This window comes from Marmota monax, unplaced genomic scaffold (assembly GCF_021218885.2).
Source record: "Marmota monax isolate L192 unplaced genomic scaffold, Marmota_monax_Labrador192_F-V1.1 WCK01_AAM20220418_F8-fsc00006, whole genome shotgun sequence".
NCBI classification, from domain to species: Eukaryota; Metazoa; Chordata; class Mammalia; order Rodentia; family Sciuridae; genus Marmota; species Marmota monax.
In genome coordinates, this window is record NW_026693712.1 from 5,345,155 (window position 1) to 5,363,981 (window position 18,827).

The window sequence follows — 18,827 nt, forward strand, 5'->3', positions numbered from 1 at the left end:
TCCTCTGTGAAAAAAGAGTTTTTCTTTACAATTGCTTGATATATCTGTGCCTTGTTTTTGTTAAAGAATCTATTAGCTACCCACTCAATATTTTACACTCCAATGAACAGTAGGATTATTAAGTACTCTCCTTTTTTTCTGATTTAGTAATAAAAATTGGAAATGTTATAAAAATTTGCATGTCCTCATTTACATGGATTTGAGAATCTGCTTGCTGTTTGTTCTTATTCATCTTGGTTCTGTTAAAAATAAAAGGTAAATGTCTTACTCCTTGATTCTGCTGTGCATAATTCCCTGGGGTACGTTTCTTGAAGAGGACTGGGTATTGCATAAGGGCACCCCATTCTTCCTGAGAGGATTTGAGGACAACTCTGTTTCTTCCTCAGGAATGACAATATTTGTCTCAGGATTTCTGTGTTAATGTGTGTGGAAGTAAGGATTTAAGCCAAGTATTAACATAAGGAATTCATCAATCAATGTCTGATTCAGTCCTCTGTTTATGAATTCCAGGATCTAGAAATTGTGATTCAGGGAGGAGAGAGGAAGCCCACATTCCCTACCCCTCCTTCACTACTGGACTCTACCTCCCACACATTAAATATCTCCTCAAGAGAAAAGTGAAGTACATATACAAAATGGAATGTTATTGTATAAAGGAGAATAAAATCCTGCCATTTGCAGCAAAATGGATGGAAATGGAGCACATTACTTTAAGAGAAACAAGCCACATACAGAAACATATGTACCCAGATGTTCTATTTCATGCGCAGAAGTTTTTTTTTTTTTTTTTTTGAAAGATAACCTGAATGCAGAATAGTGATTATTAGAGGTTGGGAAAGGAGGAAGGTGGATAAAGAGAGATTGGATTTAATCAGTGCCTGCTGTGTTCATGTTTTGAAATATTGCCCCAGAACTCCATTACAATTAACACATATTAATCAAAAAAATGTCTCTTAAGTTTAAAAATTGATTCCTTAGGAAGGGGAGGGTAACATTATTTTCTTCTACTCATTTAGATGAATATTATTCTGGGAATTAGAGGAAAATTTAATAAAACCTTATCGGGATTTTATTCATACCATGTTTTCACAAAATGATGAATTCAGTGGTGAGCAAGATAGATTCACGGATTTACCTACTAAGTATTTTCTTCTCATATAAAGTAGGGTGACCATCCAGGAAGTTGAAAATGAGAACTGAAGATAGAAGTCGTTTAGAGAAACGCCCAGGAGTTAGATGGGTGGAGAAGAGGAAATGGATCATCTCATTCAAAACTGTACTCTGGACCACCACTGTGCCTAGAGGTCCCACAGATCTGTCTCTTGCTTTAACATTGTTTGGACCAAACAGACCCAGGGACTCCCTTTTCCTCCAGCTTTCAACAGTCTCCCCATCTGAGCTCCATTTGCAATCTCCTGAACTATCTTCTCATCCATCTCCTGCTTCCAGGACCAGTCAACTCCCCTTTTTTTTTGGTGAGCTCTTTAATGATAGTCTTAAACCATGACTTCCCAGATTCATCACAATTATTCCATCGAGGTGGAGGCTGCCATCAACCACCTGGTCCGTTTGCATCTGTGCCACTCTTACACCTACCTTTCTCTGGGCTACTATTTTGACCATGATGATGTAGCTCTGGAGGATGTAGGCCACTTCTTCTGAAAGTTGGCAGAGGTGAAGCACAAAGCCTTGGAGCTTCTCCTGAAGGTACAAAACCAGAACAGCAGCTGTGCCTTCTTCCAGGACATGCAGAAACCTTCTCAAGATGAGTGGGGTGACACCCTGGACACCATGGAAACTGCATTGGCTCTGAAGAATGAAGGAAGGCATTTTGGATTTTCATGTCTTGGGTTCTACCTGCACAGACCCACATCTCTGACTTTCTGGAGAACCACTTTCTTGTTGAGGAGGTAAAGCTCATCAAGAAGATGGAGGACCACTTGATTAACCTCCACCATCTGGCAGGCCCCAGGTTGGCTTAGGCAAGTGAGTATCTCTTTGAAAGACTCACCCTCAAGCATGACTAGGAGGCCCTGGAGCACAGTGGCCTTTGATGAGGCTCCTTTGCATCTCCTGGCATCGGGGCTTTGGCCTGAGCCTCTCCCTCCAACCCCTAGGCTGGAGACCCTCCACTGTGGATACCCTCTCAAGCCTTGAACCAAATGAAAATAAAGCTTTTTTTCCAGCAGCAAACAAACAAAACCTGCACTCTGGTCAAGCCTGTTTGAGTGATGACTATGGGTGCTGTTCTAAACAAGAGTAGTTGTTTCTTCTTGTGCCCAAGTTGTGATTCCTCTTCCTATTACACACTTTGCCATCATATTTGGACTAGTTAAGAGAAGTCCAAAACTCTGTGCCAAGAACATGTCCAGTGGATTTAAAGATATGATGCCTCTCAGAAAGGAGATGAGAGAATTGATCTACTTTCAGACTAACCCAGAGCTTAGTCTACTTCTAAGAGTACCAAGGGAAAACTGTCTCCAGTGCAACCTAACAGAATCCACATCCTAGTAAGCTGTGGAGCCTAACCTATTAGATGGCTCCAGTCTTTATTCAGAGAGCATGTAGGTAGAGCACACACTCTAATCACATGGGTAGAGTGGTTAACCTGAGAGAACTGCCTTCCAGGATTTCCCCTGAAAAGTGATTGATACCTAAGGACAGATAACTGTGGGTTTCACCTCTACCTCCTCCATTTGGGGGTCCTGCAGAATAAACAGATACACTGTGCAGTATGATTAGGACAGAGGCATCATTTGGAATCAGAACACCTGGATTCCACCCGGAACTGCCACCTATATGAGAAAGGCATTAAATCTCTTTAAATCTCAGTTTCCTCATTAGTAACAATCTCACCAGGTTGTTTTGAAATTCACTGAGAGAGTGTGTGAAATATGTTGTTCCACACATCACACTTGTGATTTTTATTGCTTCATGTGTGTGTAAATCCCAGAACATTCCAAGAGAAGCAGCATGACATACTTGTCCAAACACATATGTGTGACAGCAATGTAACTCTGCTACTGATAAGCTGCATGAAGGCTTTGAATCTTCATTCCATTTCTTTAGCGTATATCCAAGGTGTACCTGTAGAGTGAGCCCCTGGAGAGTGTTTTTCAATTGACAAGAAAAAAATTTTAGAGATTCTGAGGATTGTTATGTAAATTTTAAAAATCAAAAGAAATAAAATAGAGTGATATTTTTTAAAAATACATTTTATTTAATTGTACCCTCTACACACACACATCTAGCCAATATTGATATATAAACGACAACTCTTTTTTAATAACGTGAGTTTTAAGAGAAACCAAGCCTTAATTGTTACTATCAAATTCAGTTGCCATGACTTTTATATCCAGTAGAAAGTGAATGCAAAATAAACAAATAAATAAAAGTGAAGTTTGAGGTGATACAACTAATAGATGTTCTATTTATTTCATAGAAGCAGCATCATAGCTGCTTCTCCAGTTTCTACAAGAATATGTTGTGATTATCAGGCTTCTGGTAAGACATTCAGTGGAAGAACTTGAGTACTCCACATTATGATCTGTAATAGCCAAGATGCCATTTTGAATGGGGGTGTGATATAGGAAATAGATAGAGTCGTAAGGAGACGGATTTTAGTTTTAAAAGTTCATGGATTTGAACCTCAGTGCCTCTAATTACTAGCTTTGTGATCTTGGAGGAAATTATTTAATTTCTGTAAGTTCTTCATAGAAGGGGGCTATCATCACAACAATTGTCACCAGAGTTGTAAGAGTTAAATGAAATAAATAGAACACTAAGTCCTGAGCCACGTTAGAGCTCAATAAATGATAGCTCTGCTCAGACTGCTGGCTTCCATGTACTCTTAAATTATGCATAAAAATGCAGATGAAGTATTATATGATATTCCTAAGGTTCTGAGTCCTTTCATCCTCACACTCAATATACTCACAGATATTTCTTATTTCACAGCATCTTTTTTCTCACACATTTTATTTTTGTAAAACAGGTGTTTTCCTGACAAAATGATGACTTTTACATAATGACTTTTAATGAAGTATCTTATATAGAATTGTGTGTTAAATGCCATCTGAAATGTATGCATATGCCACAATGTTTGCTAGTAAAATTATTTTTAATCAAGGCTTATTAACTATGCTGAACCTAGCGGTTTTGTTTCCAGTGACTAAATATATTATTAATGGTACTGAAATACCATTAATATTAGTGTCAAAGTGGTAATATCAAATTACTCAGTCTGATTAATTTTCTCATGTACTTTTCCTGAACCAAAGAACAAGTATACATGAGGATTTTTTTTTCTGGAACACTTCTTTTTTTAACCTCTATATTTTCAATAAGCTTTTCTAGAAATTTCTATAAATTATTTTATCAGCATATCAAGATCTAATAAAAAATATAAGGACATTTGAATCTTAAAATGAAGCAGTAAAGTGGTAAGTTTACTATTAAACACTTAGTTCTGTACTCAATATTGTATTAAAGTTAATGAATTGTAGTAGATGTATTTAAAAATAACAAATGGTTAATACACTAAAGACTTCCCTGTCTGCAAAAGCTGATATTTCTGCTAATAAAAATAAATCATGAAACCTTCTGAATATATGCTTAAAACTCAATTTCAAAAGATTTGAAAAGTCTTGGGAAATGTAGTTCAGTTTAGACAACTTTGAAATTTAATTTCTAAAGTGTAAACTAAACAGGAAAATAACTTGCTTCAAGGAGAAGCTGCCAACGTAGAAGAAACCAAGCCACTGTCTTACTTCCAATTTTTTTTTATCTCTTTTGAGTCTCCAAAATTCAACTAATGGAACCTGATTGTTTGCATTTTTTTTCTTGATCTATGAGATTTTAATAATCCATTATCCATGACACCTCAATGTGAGATTTATGTCTGCTGCTGCTTTCAGTGTCACTAGGTAAATCAAAAGGCAAAAGAAAGCTGTTCACAGAGTGGTAAGGAGAAACAACCTTTGCTGGCAGTTTTGTTTGGTTGCTGATCTGGTGCATCTGCCACATGTAAAGGGACAGCAGGATCATTCAGGAAATTCAATATACCCACAGAAAGAAGCGAAACATGACAGCTTATTTTAGGAGCCATTCCATCATGAGGATGTGTTTGTTCTTGGAATAGCCTCAGAAAGCCTGCCTTTTAGTGAACTCTCTTGATTAAAGGGACAGCTGATGTTTTTCAATAGAGAATGCTTTGCTCTTGATAAAGTTGTCCGTTACTATTGTCAATATTTTTCTTATTACAAGGAGTATATTTTATTGCTAAATATTTGTCTATTGTCTATCCAGCAGTGAAGATTGGAAAATGGTTCCTGGAAGGCTGGGCACAGTCATCCTACAAATTGCAAATTGTAATTCCTTATAATAATTCATATGACACTTTTATCATATAGATAATAGCTTCTGAAGGAGACCTGGCAATATTACCACTATATCTGTACAGTTTAAAATTTGTAATCTTTATATTAGTAGTATAGTTCACCAAAAATGATTTAGCAACTAAAATTTAAAAGTGAAATTCTAATGCTATTGTGTTTTTACCAAAACATCTAGAAAACAAATCATGGTATATTAATTGTGATTAAAAATTCATAACAATATTTGTTAGGGTATTTTATCATGCATTTTCTCTTTCATTCTCTTGACATGTTTTTCCTCCTTTGCCTATAATTTCTTCTCAATCTTGGGATTGCTGTTCATCTGACTTCTTTTGCTAATGTGAATCAGGATGACCAGACTATTTCTTTGTATATGATAAATGCCAAGCATGATACATAGAAAATAAGTGGGTAGTTCTGTCTTACTGCTTTCTGGGACTTAAATCTAACACAGTTGCTTTTGGATTAAGCAAGCATCTCACAAACCTTCTCATGCAAAATGAAATAATCATCAACACCTTCTAAGGACAAGCAATGATTCACAGGTTGAGATGTGTCAGGTAGGTAGTGAGTATTACTTCTCCATGTGATGTAGGTTGGATGTTCTTAATTAACACTAACAACTCTGATGAAGCTGCCTTTTTGGAGGCAGCTTTTAATTTTTTTTTAATTTGTTTTGAAAATTTTTTGTCTTTTAACCTGTTTCACATTAAATTCTCCAAAATCAAATTTCCTTTCTTTCCAATAAATTGCAGTTACTAATTCATTTCCTCCTCCAAATTAAAACTACAAAGACAACATTTCTCAACAGTTTTAAAGTTGTTTAAGATGGTATTATTTTTAAATACTTTCCATATGTTTATGAGGCAAACACTGCCAGGTGCTGAAATGAGCAGGTTCGTAGAGGAATTGTTTCTTCACATTGCATGGTGTTATGGTTTGGATATGAGATGTCTGCCTAATGCTCCTCTGTTTAATGCAGGAATACTCAGAGATGAAATGATTAGATTATGTATGAGAGCTATGACCTGATCAGTCTTTCCTATTTTGAATGGACTGAGTGGTAACTGAATGCAGGTAAATCAGGTTAGAAGAGGTGGATCACTGGGAGCACGTCCCAGAAGGACTCAGCTGCCATAAGCTCAGCAGCTTTCCTCCACCATTCCCTTCAGCCATGATATTCTGTCACACTTTGGACCTAGAGTGATGCAGTTGGCCAACCATGGACAGAACCTCTGAAATCATGAGCCAAAATAAACTTTTCCTTCTCTAAGTTGTTCCTGTTTGGTCACATCAATGAAAAACTAACACATATAGGGTTAAGTTCACAGTTAACTTTTGATGATTTATACTTTTAGAATAGTGAAACAGTCCAACTATCAAGTTCTTCAGATGGTGTTGATTGTCTTTCTATTGTCATTTCCTTTTAACTCACTGCACATTGAGTCCTGAAGTGTTGTTATCTTGGAGGAGGATAATAACAGACATGTGACCTCTCCAGGTCAAAGACATGACTTGTGGTTCATGTTCAGACTCTGGTGTTCAGTGTTGAGAACCCTTTCCCTGCTACTTAGTGGCCTGCTGTTAGCACTTATGTAAGAGAAATAAAACATGTACCTTTATCACATTCCTGATCTCTCTTTTTTTTTCCAACTCTGAATCTTCAAGTATCTCTCTTTGTTCAATGTGTTTCAGGAAGGGTTGTAGAAACCTTTCTTGTGCAAGCACCACACACATGCACACATATATCTAATGCTTAGTAGAGTTTCTAGCAGACAGTAAGAATTAATGAAATGTGAATAAAAGGATGAAGATATAAATAAAGGAGTAACCTATGAAAGGAACTACATTGATATATAAAGGAAGACTTCAGTGACTTTTGGAGCTGGATCAAGATGCTTTGTCTTGTTGCTTCTATCAAAGCGAGATGAAGATTCAGCATTTTTGGAGAGAGAGAAATTAACAAGGATGTCCTTTCAGAGTGAAATAAATAAATATGTCAATAGACATAAACATTTCAAAATAATTCCTAAACTACAACCTCAGGGTGATTAGCAGTTTTATGAATAAAATAAATGATCACAAAGTCCTGTAACATAATTATTATATTCTAAAAACAAATTATGTATTAACCATTCATTAATTATTGTTTATCAACTTCATAGTTTTGTCAAAGATTGTTCTCAATTTAAATTGTGCTTATACGTAATATCTTGTACTGTGAGATAATCGTAAGTGTTCCCAAACAAATGTGTGATCCATTCTCAAGAAGTGAAAACTATGTTAATCAATCATAAATATGTACTCACCAATACAGTAGTCATATTTAAAGAAAAACAATCAATGTAAACAGAAGAATGAATGAAGATTTTGCTATGAATTGAAAATTGTTTACCTGGATGAAGATCAACAATAATATTTAATACTTAAGTGTGCTTTTTTTAAGACTCTTATTGATTGAAATCAATCACAAACAATTGTAGCTAAGGAGAAAAAAGGGAACTAGTTGGCAGCATATGGAATCATCAGAAAGCTAAGTTAGGGTTAGGAATGTGCCCAAACCAGAACTACTCTGGAGACTAAGAAGCAGGAACTGAAATAGGAAAAGTTGGGTGGGAAAGCAGCTGTTCAAAGGAAGTGATGAGACAGAGGCTGTTGGCAATCCGAATAAAGGCCTATAGATAATAATATCTATATTCCAGTGGAGTCTATGAACATTTGATTGGAGGAGACTGAAGAAAAAAAATGGGAAAAAAAGAAGCCATTCTTTTGAAAAAATTTCTGTTAGGGGAGCCCAGGAAGACACATGGTCAAGGGAGCTTTGTCTGTCTTTCAGATGGCATGGTTTTTATAATGATGGGACTGAGTCATTGGCTACAAGTGTCCCACGGCTGGATCCTTCCCATCCTTCATGCTCCAGCACTGTCACCTACTGGCCCTAGTCTCATTATGTTGTTTTATTTTTGTACAGTGCTTGTTCCTGTATTTAATGACCCTCTGTATTTGTTTGTCTTCCAACTGAAGTATGGGACTCATGAGAGCAGCAGCTTTGTCTTGCTTGTCTCTGTGACTCTAACATCCAGAAAAGTTCCCATCACATTGCAGGACCTCAGTATTTGTGGGATAAAAAACACAGGGATGCCTAGAACTTCAGCTGTTTCCATGGATTGAGATTCAATGTCCCAAGATCCAGTTTGCTGAACAACCAAGTTCTGATGCCATTTAGTCCTTTATCTTGACAGGCTCTTTTCCCCCTTAGGTTATGTAATAGAGTTAGGTACCTAAATTTACTGTCCCTCCAAAGCTACATAGAAGGGAGAGAAGACTTCCAAACAGGGAAATCAAATACTGCTAGGGATCCCCACTGACAAATGTTCATTGCAAGAAAGGACAGTAAGGATGGAGAAGAAATGTTCATTTCTTGACATAAACAAGCCATAAATGAAGAGTTTGCATTCCTTCTCATTTAGTTTCATCCCAACAAAGGCTTTAGGACCAAGGGTTGATAAGTCTCTCTGCTCACATAGATAAGCATCCCATTATGGTTTGGATGTAAGGTGTCCCCCAAAAGCTCACATATGAGACAATGCAAGAAGGTTCAGAGGAGAAATGATTCAGTTGTGAGAATCTTAACCCAATCAGTGAATTAATAGGGATTAACTGAAGGGTAATTGAAGTGGTAGGGTGTGGCTGGAGGAGGTAGGAATTGGGTGTGTGGCTTTGTGGTATATATTTGTATCTGGCAAGTGTATCTATCTCTGTTTTCTGATCACTATGTGAGCTGCTTCCCTCTGTCACACTCTTCTGCCATGATGTCCTGCCTCACCTCAAGCCCCAAGGGAATAGAGCTGGACTTCTATGGACTAAGACCTCTGAAACTGTGAGCCCTCAAATAAGCTTTTCCTCCCCTAAAACTCTTCTGGTCAGATCCTTTAGTCACAGCAGTGAAAAAGCTGACTAAATCACATCCCTCTCCATTAAAACAGGCTGGAAGCCTGGAGATAATTAGACCCACTGTGTCCAGCAGTTAGCAACACAGGGAAGAAACAAAAAGATAATGACAAGGGGCCAGAACATTCTTAAGGGATGCAGAAGGGCAGCATTTGCAATCAGTTGGAAGATGTTTTGGTGATTGTGCTTCATGGACCCCACTGTGCTTGTCTGTGCCACGTTGGTTACTCTGGATTCCCTATCATCTTTCCCCTCGCCTCTTGTCTTCCCCCCACACAAATATACTTCCCCAGACTCTCAGACATGGGAACGGTTGCCTTGCATTCATCACAATGGGAGTGTAGTGAACAGCTGTAGGCCAGCAGCCCTGTTCTCTGTTTGCTTTATTTTTTTTATTTTTCAATGCTTAGAATCTGCTAAGTTAGAAGAGCCTTTTGTAAATCCAAGACCTGCTTCATTTATTTATTTTTCCAACAGGACCATTATGGCTTTTAGAATGATAACCTTGGTAGAACAGCTCCATGGGGGTTGGGACAGTAGTGGTATTTTTGTGCTACTACTATGACCAGCACAAACTGGTATTTCACTTTGTGTTGGTAGAATAAAATAACAAATAAACAAAATAGAAGATGAGTGGACAGATGAATCAAGCAGAGACTCCAGAAACCTCCACTGCAGCTTTCTCTCCTCTCCTCATGTACAATGGCTTCAGATGGTGACACCACTTCATGGAAAATTCATTCCGTTCTGTTTTGCTCTTTTCTCATTCCTACGTTGTTTTTCTCCTATTATTCTTTATGATCCTATTAATATTGACTTATCTGAGTTTGAAAAGACGTTCTGATAAACATTAGCAGTAGAGCATACAAAACATGCATACTCCTTAAACTCATAAGCCCCTCCTTGTTACATGTACATGTTATTCCTTGTATTATTATTATTACTATTATTATTATTATTTATGGTGGATTGAACCCAGGGGCACTTAACCACTGAGTCACATACCCAGTCCTTTTTATTTATTTTTTTTTATTTTGAGACAGGGTCTCACTAAGTTGCTGAAGCTGGCCTCAAACTTGTGATCCTCCTGCCTCAGCCTCCTGAGTTGCTGGAATTATAGAAGAACACACGGCTGTACATATGTGATTTCTGAGCCTAAGAAAACCTACATATTTGACAGGCTACAAAGTAAGATTTTTTACTCGTTTATAAGAGCCACCGTAAACTTTCAGTGTTTTTCCAGTTTCAAATAATATCAATGATGGCAGTTCCAATGATTGACATATATCCCTTGAAGTTCTGTTATAAATCTTTTTTTTCCCTTTAGACTATTTTAAGAATAGTTTTCTTAAATTTCAGCTTAACTTTTAAAAATAAGATTATTTAAATGATTTTCATTTATAAGTACTTTTCTTTAATATCATAAAATAGCAATACCATTCATTCATTAGTTAGCCTGTTTGTTCTAGAGTCCTGTAGACCAATATATTTTCAATAAACCTGATAATTTCTTAACCATCTCCAGAAAACCTTCCCATGCAGTATTTCTTCATGAAGAAGTGAGAATGGAAAAGTCAGTTCATTTTTTTTTCAAGGACTTTTAAAAGTCTGTTTGTACCAGCTATATCTCTTTTCCTCTCTTTTTCATCAGTGAGATGTATGATAAGATTAATAATCATTATAAATAATCAGTGCCTACAGTGCCTTTCACCAGCCACTGATGACCTTCTTTTCATAAAATATTTTAGACCAACATTACTCTAAAATGCAGGAAAGTATAACCCACTCTGGATTTTTAATAAAATGGGTTAAGGAAACAGAACCAAATTTTAAATCTGGATGTAAGGAACAGTTCAAGTAATTCTTTTAAAAATAAGAAGACTAGGGGCTGCGGTTGTGGCTCAGGGGTAGCACGCTTGCCTCGTACATGTGAGGCCCTGGATTCAAGTCTCAGCATTACATATAAATAAATAAATATATTTTAAAAAGGAAGAAGATTAAAACATAGAGAGATGAGATGATTTTCTTATCCACTACAGGCTGCTATCTAGATGAAACGCCAGTAGCCCAATCTTTTTTTCCCCACACCTACCCAGTTAAGTGTCAGCTTTTTCATTCAGAACACCAACTGCTAAATGTTCTTAATTTTACTCATGTAAAATTTACTCATGTTGTTTTACCAAGAGGCTACATGACTTGCAGTTATATTAAAGGAGCAAATGCTAATTACACTCTTTAATGGAGACATTTCAGTTATTAATTCCTACTGCTGTGGTAGTTCTTTGATCTATATGCTCCAATCCTAGGGAAAAAATTCTGTGATTAGACATTGCTGTCATACCCACCCAATTTATTTTGATAAAGGCTGTGTGAGTCAGTTGGGTGAACTCAGGACACAGGAGTGGTGCTGATCTGTAGACCGTGCAAGCTTCTATGGGTACTTCCTGCCAGAAGCAGGAAGCGGAGTGGACACAGGCTTACTGGGGGCCACCAAGGCCTCCAGGGAGAGGTAAAACAACTGTCTAGGAGAAAATGACCTAAAACAAGCCACAGGGAAGAAGGAGTAGTGGCTACAGATGAACGATGACCATGAGCAGAATACCATCTGACCAGCACAATGGATCACCTCTGTAAATCCTGTTAGAAAAGAAGCTTGAATAGGAGGATGGCTGGGTGAGGTCTTTCATCTGGAGTCTAAGCTTCCCCGGGAAAAGTCTTCACAATAAGAGGCCAGTAGGGAACCCACTGCTTGCTTGCACGCCAACCCATTTCTGAGTGTGCACTCCTTTCAGACAGTGGTGTGACTGTTTCCTTAGCACTGGTTCTGGATGTAAACATGTCCTGGTTTGAGCACAAACCCACTGTCTCTATTCCACTTTGAGTGGGTTTTCCAGAAATGATGACTGTGTGATGATTCTTCATCTGTCCTCATGCCTGGATCTGATTTGTGAGATGTTTCAAGGCCTTACTGTGGCTTTGTAACTGATTTTTTGCTTTGGAAAATTAACTGTCCTTACCACGGCCATTGTGGTTGCCTAGCAACAAGGGACAGCAGAGCAGTGGCAGGGATTCCAAAACTCTAAGGGATGGGGATAGTTGATGTCTGTCCCATGGATAGGGTATCCCAGTGGGCCTGGCTTGAGATGGGAGAATGTTACAGCAAGACATCTGTAGCCCTGGGCTCTGAATCCCTTGAGACATACAGGTGAGTTCTCTGCTCCTCCTGCCTCAAAAAAAATCATTTGACTATGTGGATACAGCAGCCTTCACTTCAAACATAACCTTCCTTTAAAGTCTGTGGGAAAATATCAAACAGACTTTTTTCCTTTCCTGGAGAGTGACTGGTTTTTTTTATTATTATTATTATTTTTTTTCCTGAGTGCTGTTGTCTTTCCAGATCATGGGGCAGGGTCTCACACACCATAGGTCTCAATAAATATTTGTTAAATGAATAAAATGTCCCCTCATGTGCACTTCTGAAAATTATACTCACCCACCCGACCCCTTTTACCCATGTGGGAAGGGCAAAGATGCTGAGCCAATCTTCTTTCCAAACTACTGAAATGAAATGTCACTGACACACTGTCCTGCCAGGACATACACATACCAAAAATGCTAATCATTCTTTCTCTCCCAGTTCCCCAAATAAAACACAAACCAACCCTGGCTCAAGTATGAAAGTATGCTTCACCCCTATAAGTGATTTACAGTCAATCACTAGAAAACTTGCATGTTGGCTCTATATCTGTTTCCCCTTCCAATGTGGAAATAACTTCTATTTAGAATTTTCATTCAAACCTTCAATGAGAGACAACCATGCTTACTCTGTAGAAGGAGATGTCTCCTGGAGGGTAGTATCCTGGGTGGGGTGTTCACATGTAAACACGCTTCTGCTTGCTCCGTTTTAAAACATATTTTATTTATGTCAATGTGGGAGCCTCACTTTTAACCTTGGGTCTGTGGTTCATGCATGATGTGAGAAATTCATAAGTTTCCAACGATTTTATGTAAACTTGTTGGTTACTATATGTAAAAGAGTCCATGACCCTCAAAAGATGTTTCTGGGAGGGAGAAGGTGTTTTTGTTTGTTAAAGCAAATGAAATTTAGAAACACTCATTTTCTTCTTATTTCCCTCAAACATGTAAGCGAATATGCAGACAGTTGGAGAGGCAAATGTAACTTTACCAAACATGGGGGGCTTGGGGAGCCCTGACCCTTTAAAATGACTAGCCCAGTGTGTAGTCACCACAGTAGTCAAGGGAAATCAGGACAGTACTCTCACTGTCAATTACCGTTAGTGTCTTTGTTCTCCTGGCACATGGAGCTTGTGTGCAGGCGGAGGCTGGGCTTTTGAGGCCGAAGACAGGGGAACACCAAGCTACCCTCTTGATCCTTAGGTGGGTTCAATTTAGCTCCTTCCTTTCTGAGCAGGAACAGACTGATCTCGTGTAACTTTGCCTGACCTTCTCCTTCTGCTTCCTCTTCTCTTCTCATGCCCTTGACACAGACCTTCTCCACAGTTTACATAAACTGAATGGGAACTTGCTCCTAAATTGTCTAAGTAAGGGAGGGTTAGGCCCAGATGCAATCAACCTAGGGAACAAAAAAGCATTTTCCCAGGACATCTGCTGTTAAGAACTGGGTGCTCAGTAGCAGTATGTCCAAACCCATCTTAATAAAATCATCTGTTCACATCGACTCATTAGCGACTACTACTCCAAATTGACACAGAAAGTATGGAGTTAAAAGGTCAGAAATCAGATAACAGTATATCACTAAAAGGAAGGAAATTTTTACGATCTTTTAAAGCACTGAGAAAGAAAGAAAATAACAACAACGACAACAAAACTACCATGCTGTTATGTCATATTGTTAGTACCTGTCAATAGAGGTTTAACGAACTTTTTCCAGTTTTCTCCATGAACCTGGAAGTAAGAAACAAGATGCAATAAAAGCAAGCTTCATAAATATATTGGCTAATTCTAATTTGTTTTATCTCAGGGCTAATAGGCTTTCTGAAGCTTTTCTTAATTATTGTTCAACATGATTTCTCTGTGTATGCTGAGTTACTATGGTTACTCTGAGGCCGGGACTCATGACCTTTAAATATTGCTGTCAGAAGGCCAAAGCTCCCTAGTTTTTAAATCAGTAGTTTTGTTTCAGGCATTATTAATAGAGGGTAGTTTCAAATAGCACTTTCTGGGTGCACTTATGGCCTTGGTGAAATGCACCTAAGAGTGTTATACTCACAATGTTTTGTTTTGTTTGGCTTCATTTAGTGACTGAATGTTCATATCTTGTTTGGAATGTCATTGGATGGGTAAAAAATAAACAAAGCATAGTCCTCATTCTGTATAAGAGAGTCACTGAGAAATGCAAAAACATGGTAGACAAATTATTATTATGTATATCACAAAACATTAAAAAGGGCAAGAAGAGAAGATGTCCAAAAAAAATTTGTGCAATACAGAGGCAAGTAGCACTTCTGACCAGCAGGGTCAAAGAAGCTGCAGGAAGAGGGAGCATTGAGATATGATGTGGAAAAAATGGGAAGATTTCAACAAGCAGAGAAGAGGGCATGCACATTCTATTCAGAGGAAATGACTTCAGAAAAGGACAAACATGTACTCTGGAACCATGAGTTAGCACAGCTTGGTGGAAATGTCAGTTTTGTGAGGTGCACTGATAGAAGACAAAATTAGTTCAAAGGTAAGGGGGGCCTGGTTTATTAAGGTTTTTCAAAGCTGTTTGTTTATATTCAAAGCAATTGTGATGACCCAAAAATTGTTTTCCATTTTGTGACAGAGAGGTACTGTCAAAGCTGATTTTGATATGATGTAAGAAAAGCTATTATGTCTCTCAGAAACAAGTGTTTCCTTTCACTAAGTGAGAAATTAATTAATTTTGCTCAGTAGCCATTGATTATCTTGTGAATATTGTCAGTGGCTCTAAATGTATTAAAAAGTGGGTAAAGAGAGACATATGCACAGAAATATGGAAATAGAGCAATATATTGATTAGAGAAACTGTGGTATAGAAATACCTAGGAATGTTAAAGGCTTATTGGTTGGTAACAACAGAGTGTAATTTACTAAAATCTATGAGCTTTATTAAATGATTTAACAAATATTTATTGGCCATCCCATCCTTCTTCAAGATGCTAAGGATACAATGATAAAAATCAGAGGAAAAAATACACTGTGTTCAAGGAGGTTTACCTTTTCAGTTGGGAGGAGACACAATAAGTACAACAAATAAGCAACCTCTGTAGTAGTATGTTAGAAATCAGTAACAGGCAGAGAAAAATCAAGTAAGATGATGAGGTAAAGGGTTCGATTTTAAATATGATGCATATGGTAGGTCCCACAAAGGTGATTTCCGAGCAGAGAAAGGAAGGAAGTAGGAATAATTGAGCTGGATAGATGTGAAGAAAGTATTCCTAGGACCTCAGGATGCTCTGGAAGACAAGTGAAAACAGTATTTCAAAGAGGACAGATGAATCCTCTCAAAAGCTGTTAAGTAAATTGAATTGTGACAAAAGTCCAGTGGATATGGTAGAGCAGAAGAGCTCTTTGGTGAATTTGCTAAGTGCAGTTTCTGTGGAGTGGTACAAGTGAGCATCTGATTGGGTGGCTTTAGCAAAAACACAGAAGGAAAGGATTTGGAACTCGTGAAAATGTGGTTTTGTCAGAAGGGGATCAGAGTAATCAAGAGAAACTAAAGGAGCAAGAGAATTCAAGTTTCAATAAATATTACGTTCGTATGCAAATAATTCAGGAGGATGAGATGGAAAAGAAAGGAGAGGGAGAGAGAAGGAGAGAGATAGAGACAGAGAGAAAAAGAACTCCCTAAATATGCTGTTTGATAGAAGGATAAGCTTTTCTCCCTCCACTTTTTTTTTTAAGTTGAAATAAGAGATTCTGCAGGTTTTCAGAACAGATTGTTCTGTTCAGACTGCTTATTCTCAAGAGAGCCTTTAAAGGCTATTTTATCTTCTGCAAGTAAAGTTTACATTCCATTATTTTTATTTCCTCTTGAAATGTCCAGAAATTGACATTTGGAGGAAACACTTTAAAATTTTATCTCACGTGTTAGAGTTTAAAGATCTATTAGGTGTGAGGTGTGTGTGTGTGTGTGTGTGTGTGTGTCTGCCTGAAATATAATTTTGTAATTCTAAATTCTTTATTTCAGCATGATATCTGGAAGTTCATTGTCAGAGACACAATCAAAAAAATTAACGGTAAGAAATAATTTTTGTATGGTTATGTTTTCTTAAATAAAAAGGCCGTATGGCTAATGAAAGTATAATTTGATTACTAGTGAGGTTTTGTGGCTATAGTTCACATTTTACTAGTAAATATTTTTTTTTTACATAAAACATGGAATGTTCTTTCCCAAGTAGAAGACAAGTAAAATGGGGAAGAGTAGCAGCTCAGGGATGCCCTTGGGGCCCTAGGAAAGTTAGGTGGATGTGCTGTGGCCTTTCTTCTCATTTTAACATGAAATAAATGCCACACTGCTCTCTGTGGCCCTATGACATTATAGGCATCCTGGGATATTTTGAAGTATTTGTTTATGTATTAGGTCATCCTGGAATGCAGGCATAATATAGATCCTGCACATCATTCTTTGGTTTAGCTAGCACAGACTCTTCCAGAAATATCCGGTTTCTTTGTCTTTCGAGCCAGCTGACAGCAAGCCCAGCTTTGACCCTTGAAGCCTTTCTTCTTTTCCTCCATGAGCTCTGTGATTCCCTCCCTGGGAAAGCTGGATCCTTCCTACCTAAGCATCACCGTGTCCCTCCCCTGACTTTGTTGACATTGAGGAGATTGTTAAGAAGCCCCCTGGGTGACAGGTACACAGAGGTTCATTCTACTTTTATATGTTTGAGAATTTCCTTTAAAAAAAAAAGCAGGTTATCTATATTTTCCTTAGGCTTTCTTGATTCAATTGAGAACCCTCAAGACTCCACCCAGGGACATTTCTGGAACAATCCTTTCAGTTCTAGGGTAGAGGGGATGTGGTTTTTTAAAAAAAAAGTCACAGAACTAGGATTCAAAAGACTTGGAGTCATACTCAAAAGACCCAAAGTTCAAAAGACCCATAGTTGCTACCTGCGAGCCTGTAACAATGGCCAAATTCTTTAAACTTTCCGAGCCTCATTTTTCATCTATAGAATAAGGATAATGCAACTTAAATGACCTACCTCAAATAAGATATTTAGAAGGTGAAAATGATTGGTCAAGTACCTAGACATATATGAAACTATAGCTATTTTAGAATTGACAGCATTCAAATGGGCTCCTCTGTGCCAGGGGACTTGGCTCTTTTATTTTCTGTTTCTTTAGGATTTGGTGGTTCTTATCTATTACTCCCTCTATTATGCCCCAGCATCACCATCTTAAAGCAATCAATTTTCTCATGCACACCCAGAACCTCATATTTGCACAGTTATTATAGTTCATAAAACATGAACATCTCTCTTCTTCAGTGTTATTTCAATTGTTGTGGCCCCAGACAAACTGGACATGGCTCCCAAATCCATAATAATTTTCAGAAAGGGAGCTTTTGTTGGAGGAATATAAGTCCAGGGAAACCAAATAGGATTGGTAAATGGTTTCAATTAAAATTTTGTATTCTAATTCTAGTGATAATTTAATCTTATATTGCTTTTTTTTTTGCTAGAAAAAGAAAATCTAACAATGAATTTTTTATTTTATTTCGTACAGCTATTTATGATTTTGTTGCCCAAAGAAAGAGTGACCCTCACCCATATCATATGAACACTATCGTGGTGCTTATAAGTGAGCATCCTAGAGGTAGCCTTCTCAGGGCCAGCATGAAAAGGTCAAGGTGCCAATTACCACATTCAGGATTTTTGCCTAGGGCTCCCAGTTAGCTTCCTGGAGTTCAGAACCCATCCCTTTCCAATTTACAGTTGGCGTGGTTGAGAGCCCTGGGGCTGGTTCTGCTTTACTTTCAATCTTTTTACATTTCTAAAAGAATACATTGATCTGGAGGGAATTAGGATTAGAGACCTCAAGGTCAGAGCACATCCACAGTGACTGCAGCCTCCTTCCACCACACAGGCCTTTCAAAGTCTTGGAACTTGTAGAAATAGAGCTCAAAGGAAGAGATTCTGCTGGGTACCATGAGGCACCCAACTACAGGAAGGTTGTGATTGCCTCTTTTAAATAATTATTTTGAGTTTTGATAGTGAAGATTGAGATGAAGGACAAAATCCTTTTTGTTATATGGTGACTTCTTGACCACCATGTGGATTTAAACACATTCTACCTCCAAGGCACCACTGAACTGCTAGGATGGTTCTTTATTTTCTCACTGCCAAGTGATTGAGCTCTGCCCCTGGATCCTTATAGCAGCATGGGAGGGTGGGGTCCAGAGACATCACTATCATATGGAGACTTTTCTTCTTTATTATTACTATTATCAATTTAGAAATTAAGAAGTTGAGACTG

General features: G+C 37.8%; 1 protein-coding gene and 1 pseudogene across 2 annotated transcripts in view; both read left to right on the forward strand.

The window, feature by feature from the left end:
- Positions 1-1,503: 1,503 nt before the first annotated feature.
- On the forward strand, positions 1,504-2,027 carry LOC124103399 (ferritin light chain-like; annotated as a pseudogene).
- Positions 2,028-14,901: 12,874 nt separating this feature from the next.
- Positions 14,902-18,827, forward strand: part of Ccdc192 (coiled-coil domain containing 192) — a 200,760-nt gene continuing 196,834 nt past the window's right edge. The window contains exons 1-2 of one of the 2 annotated variants that reach the window (XM_046460444.2): positions 14,902-15,057; positions 16,540-16,588. In XM_046460444.2, the coding sequence (XP_046316400.1) occupies positions 16,541-16,588 (48 nt within the window). In that variant the 5' untranslated portion in view covers positions 14,902-15,057; position 16,540. The remainder of the gene's footprint in view (positions 15,058-16,539; positions 16,589-18,827) is intronic. The other variant, XM_058584214.1, reaches the window with a different exon arrangement.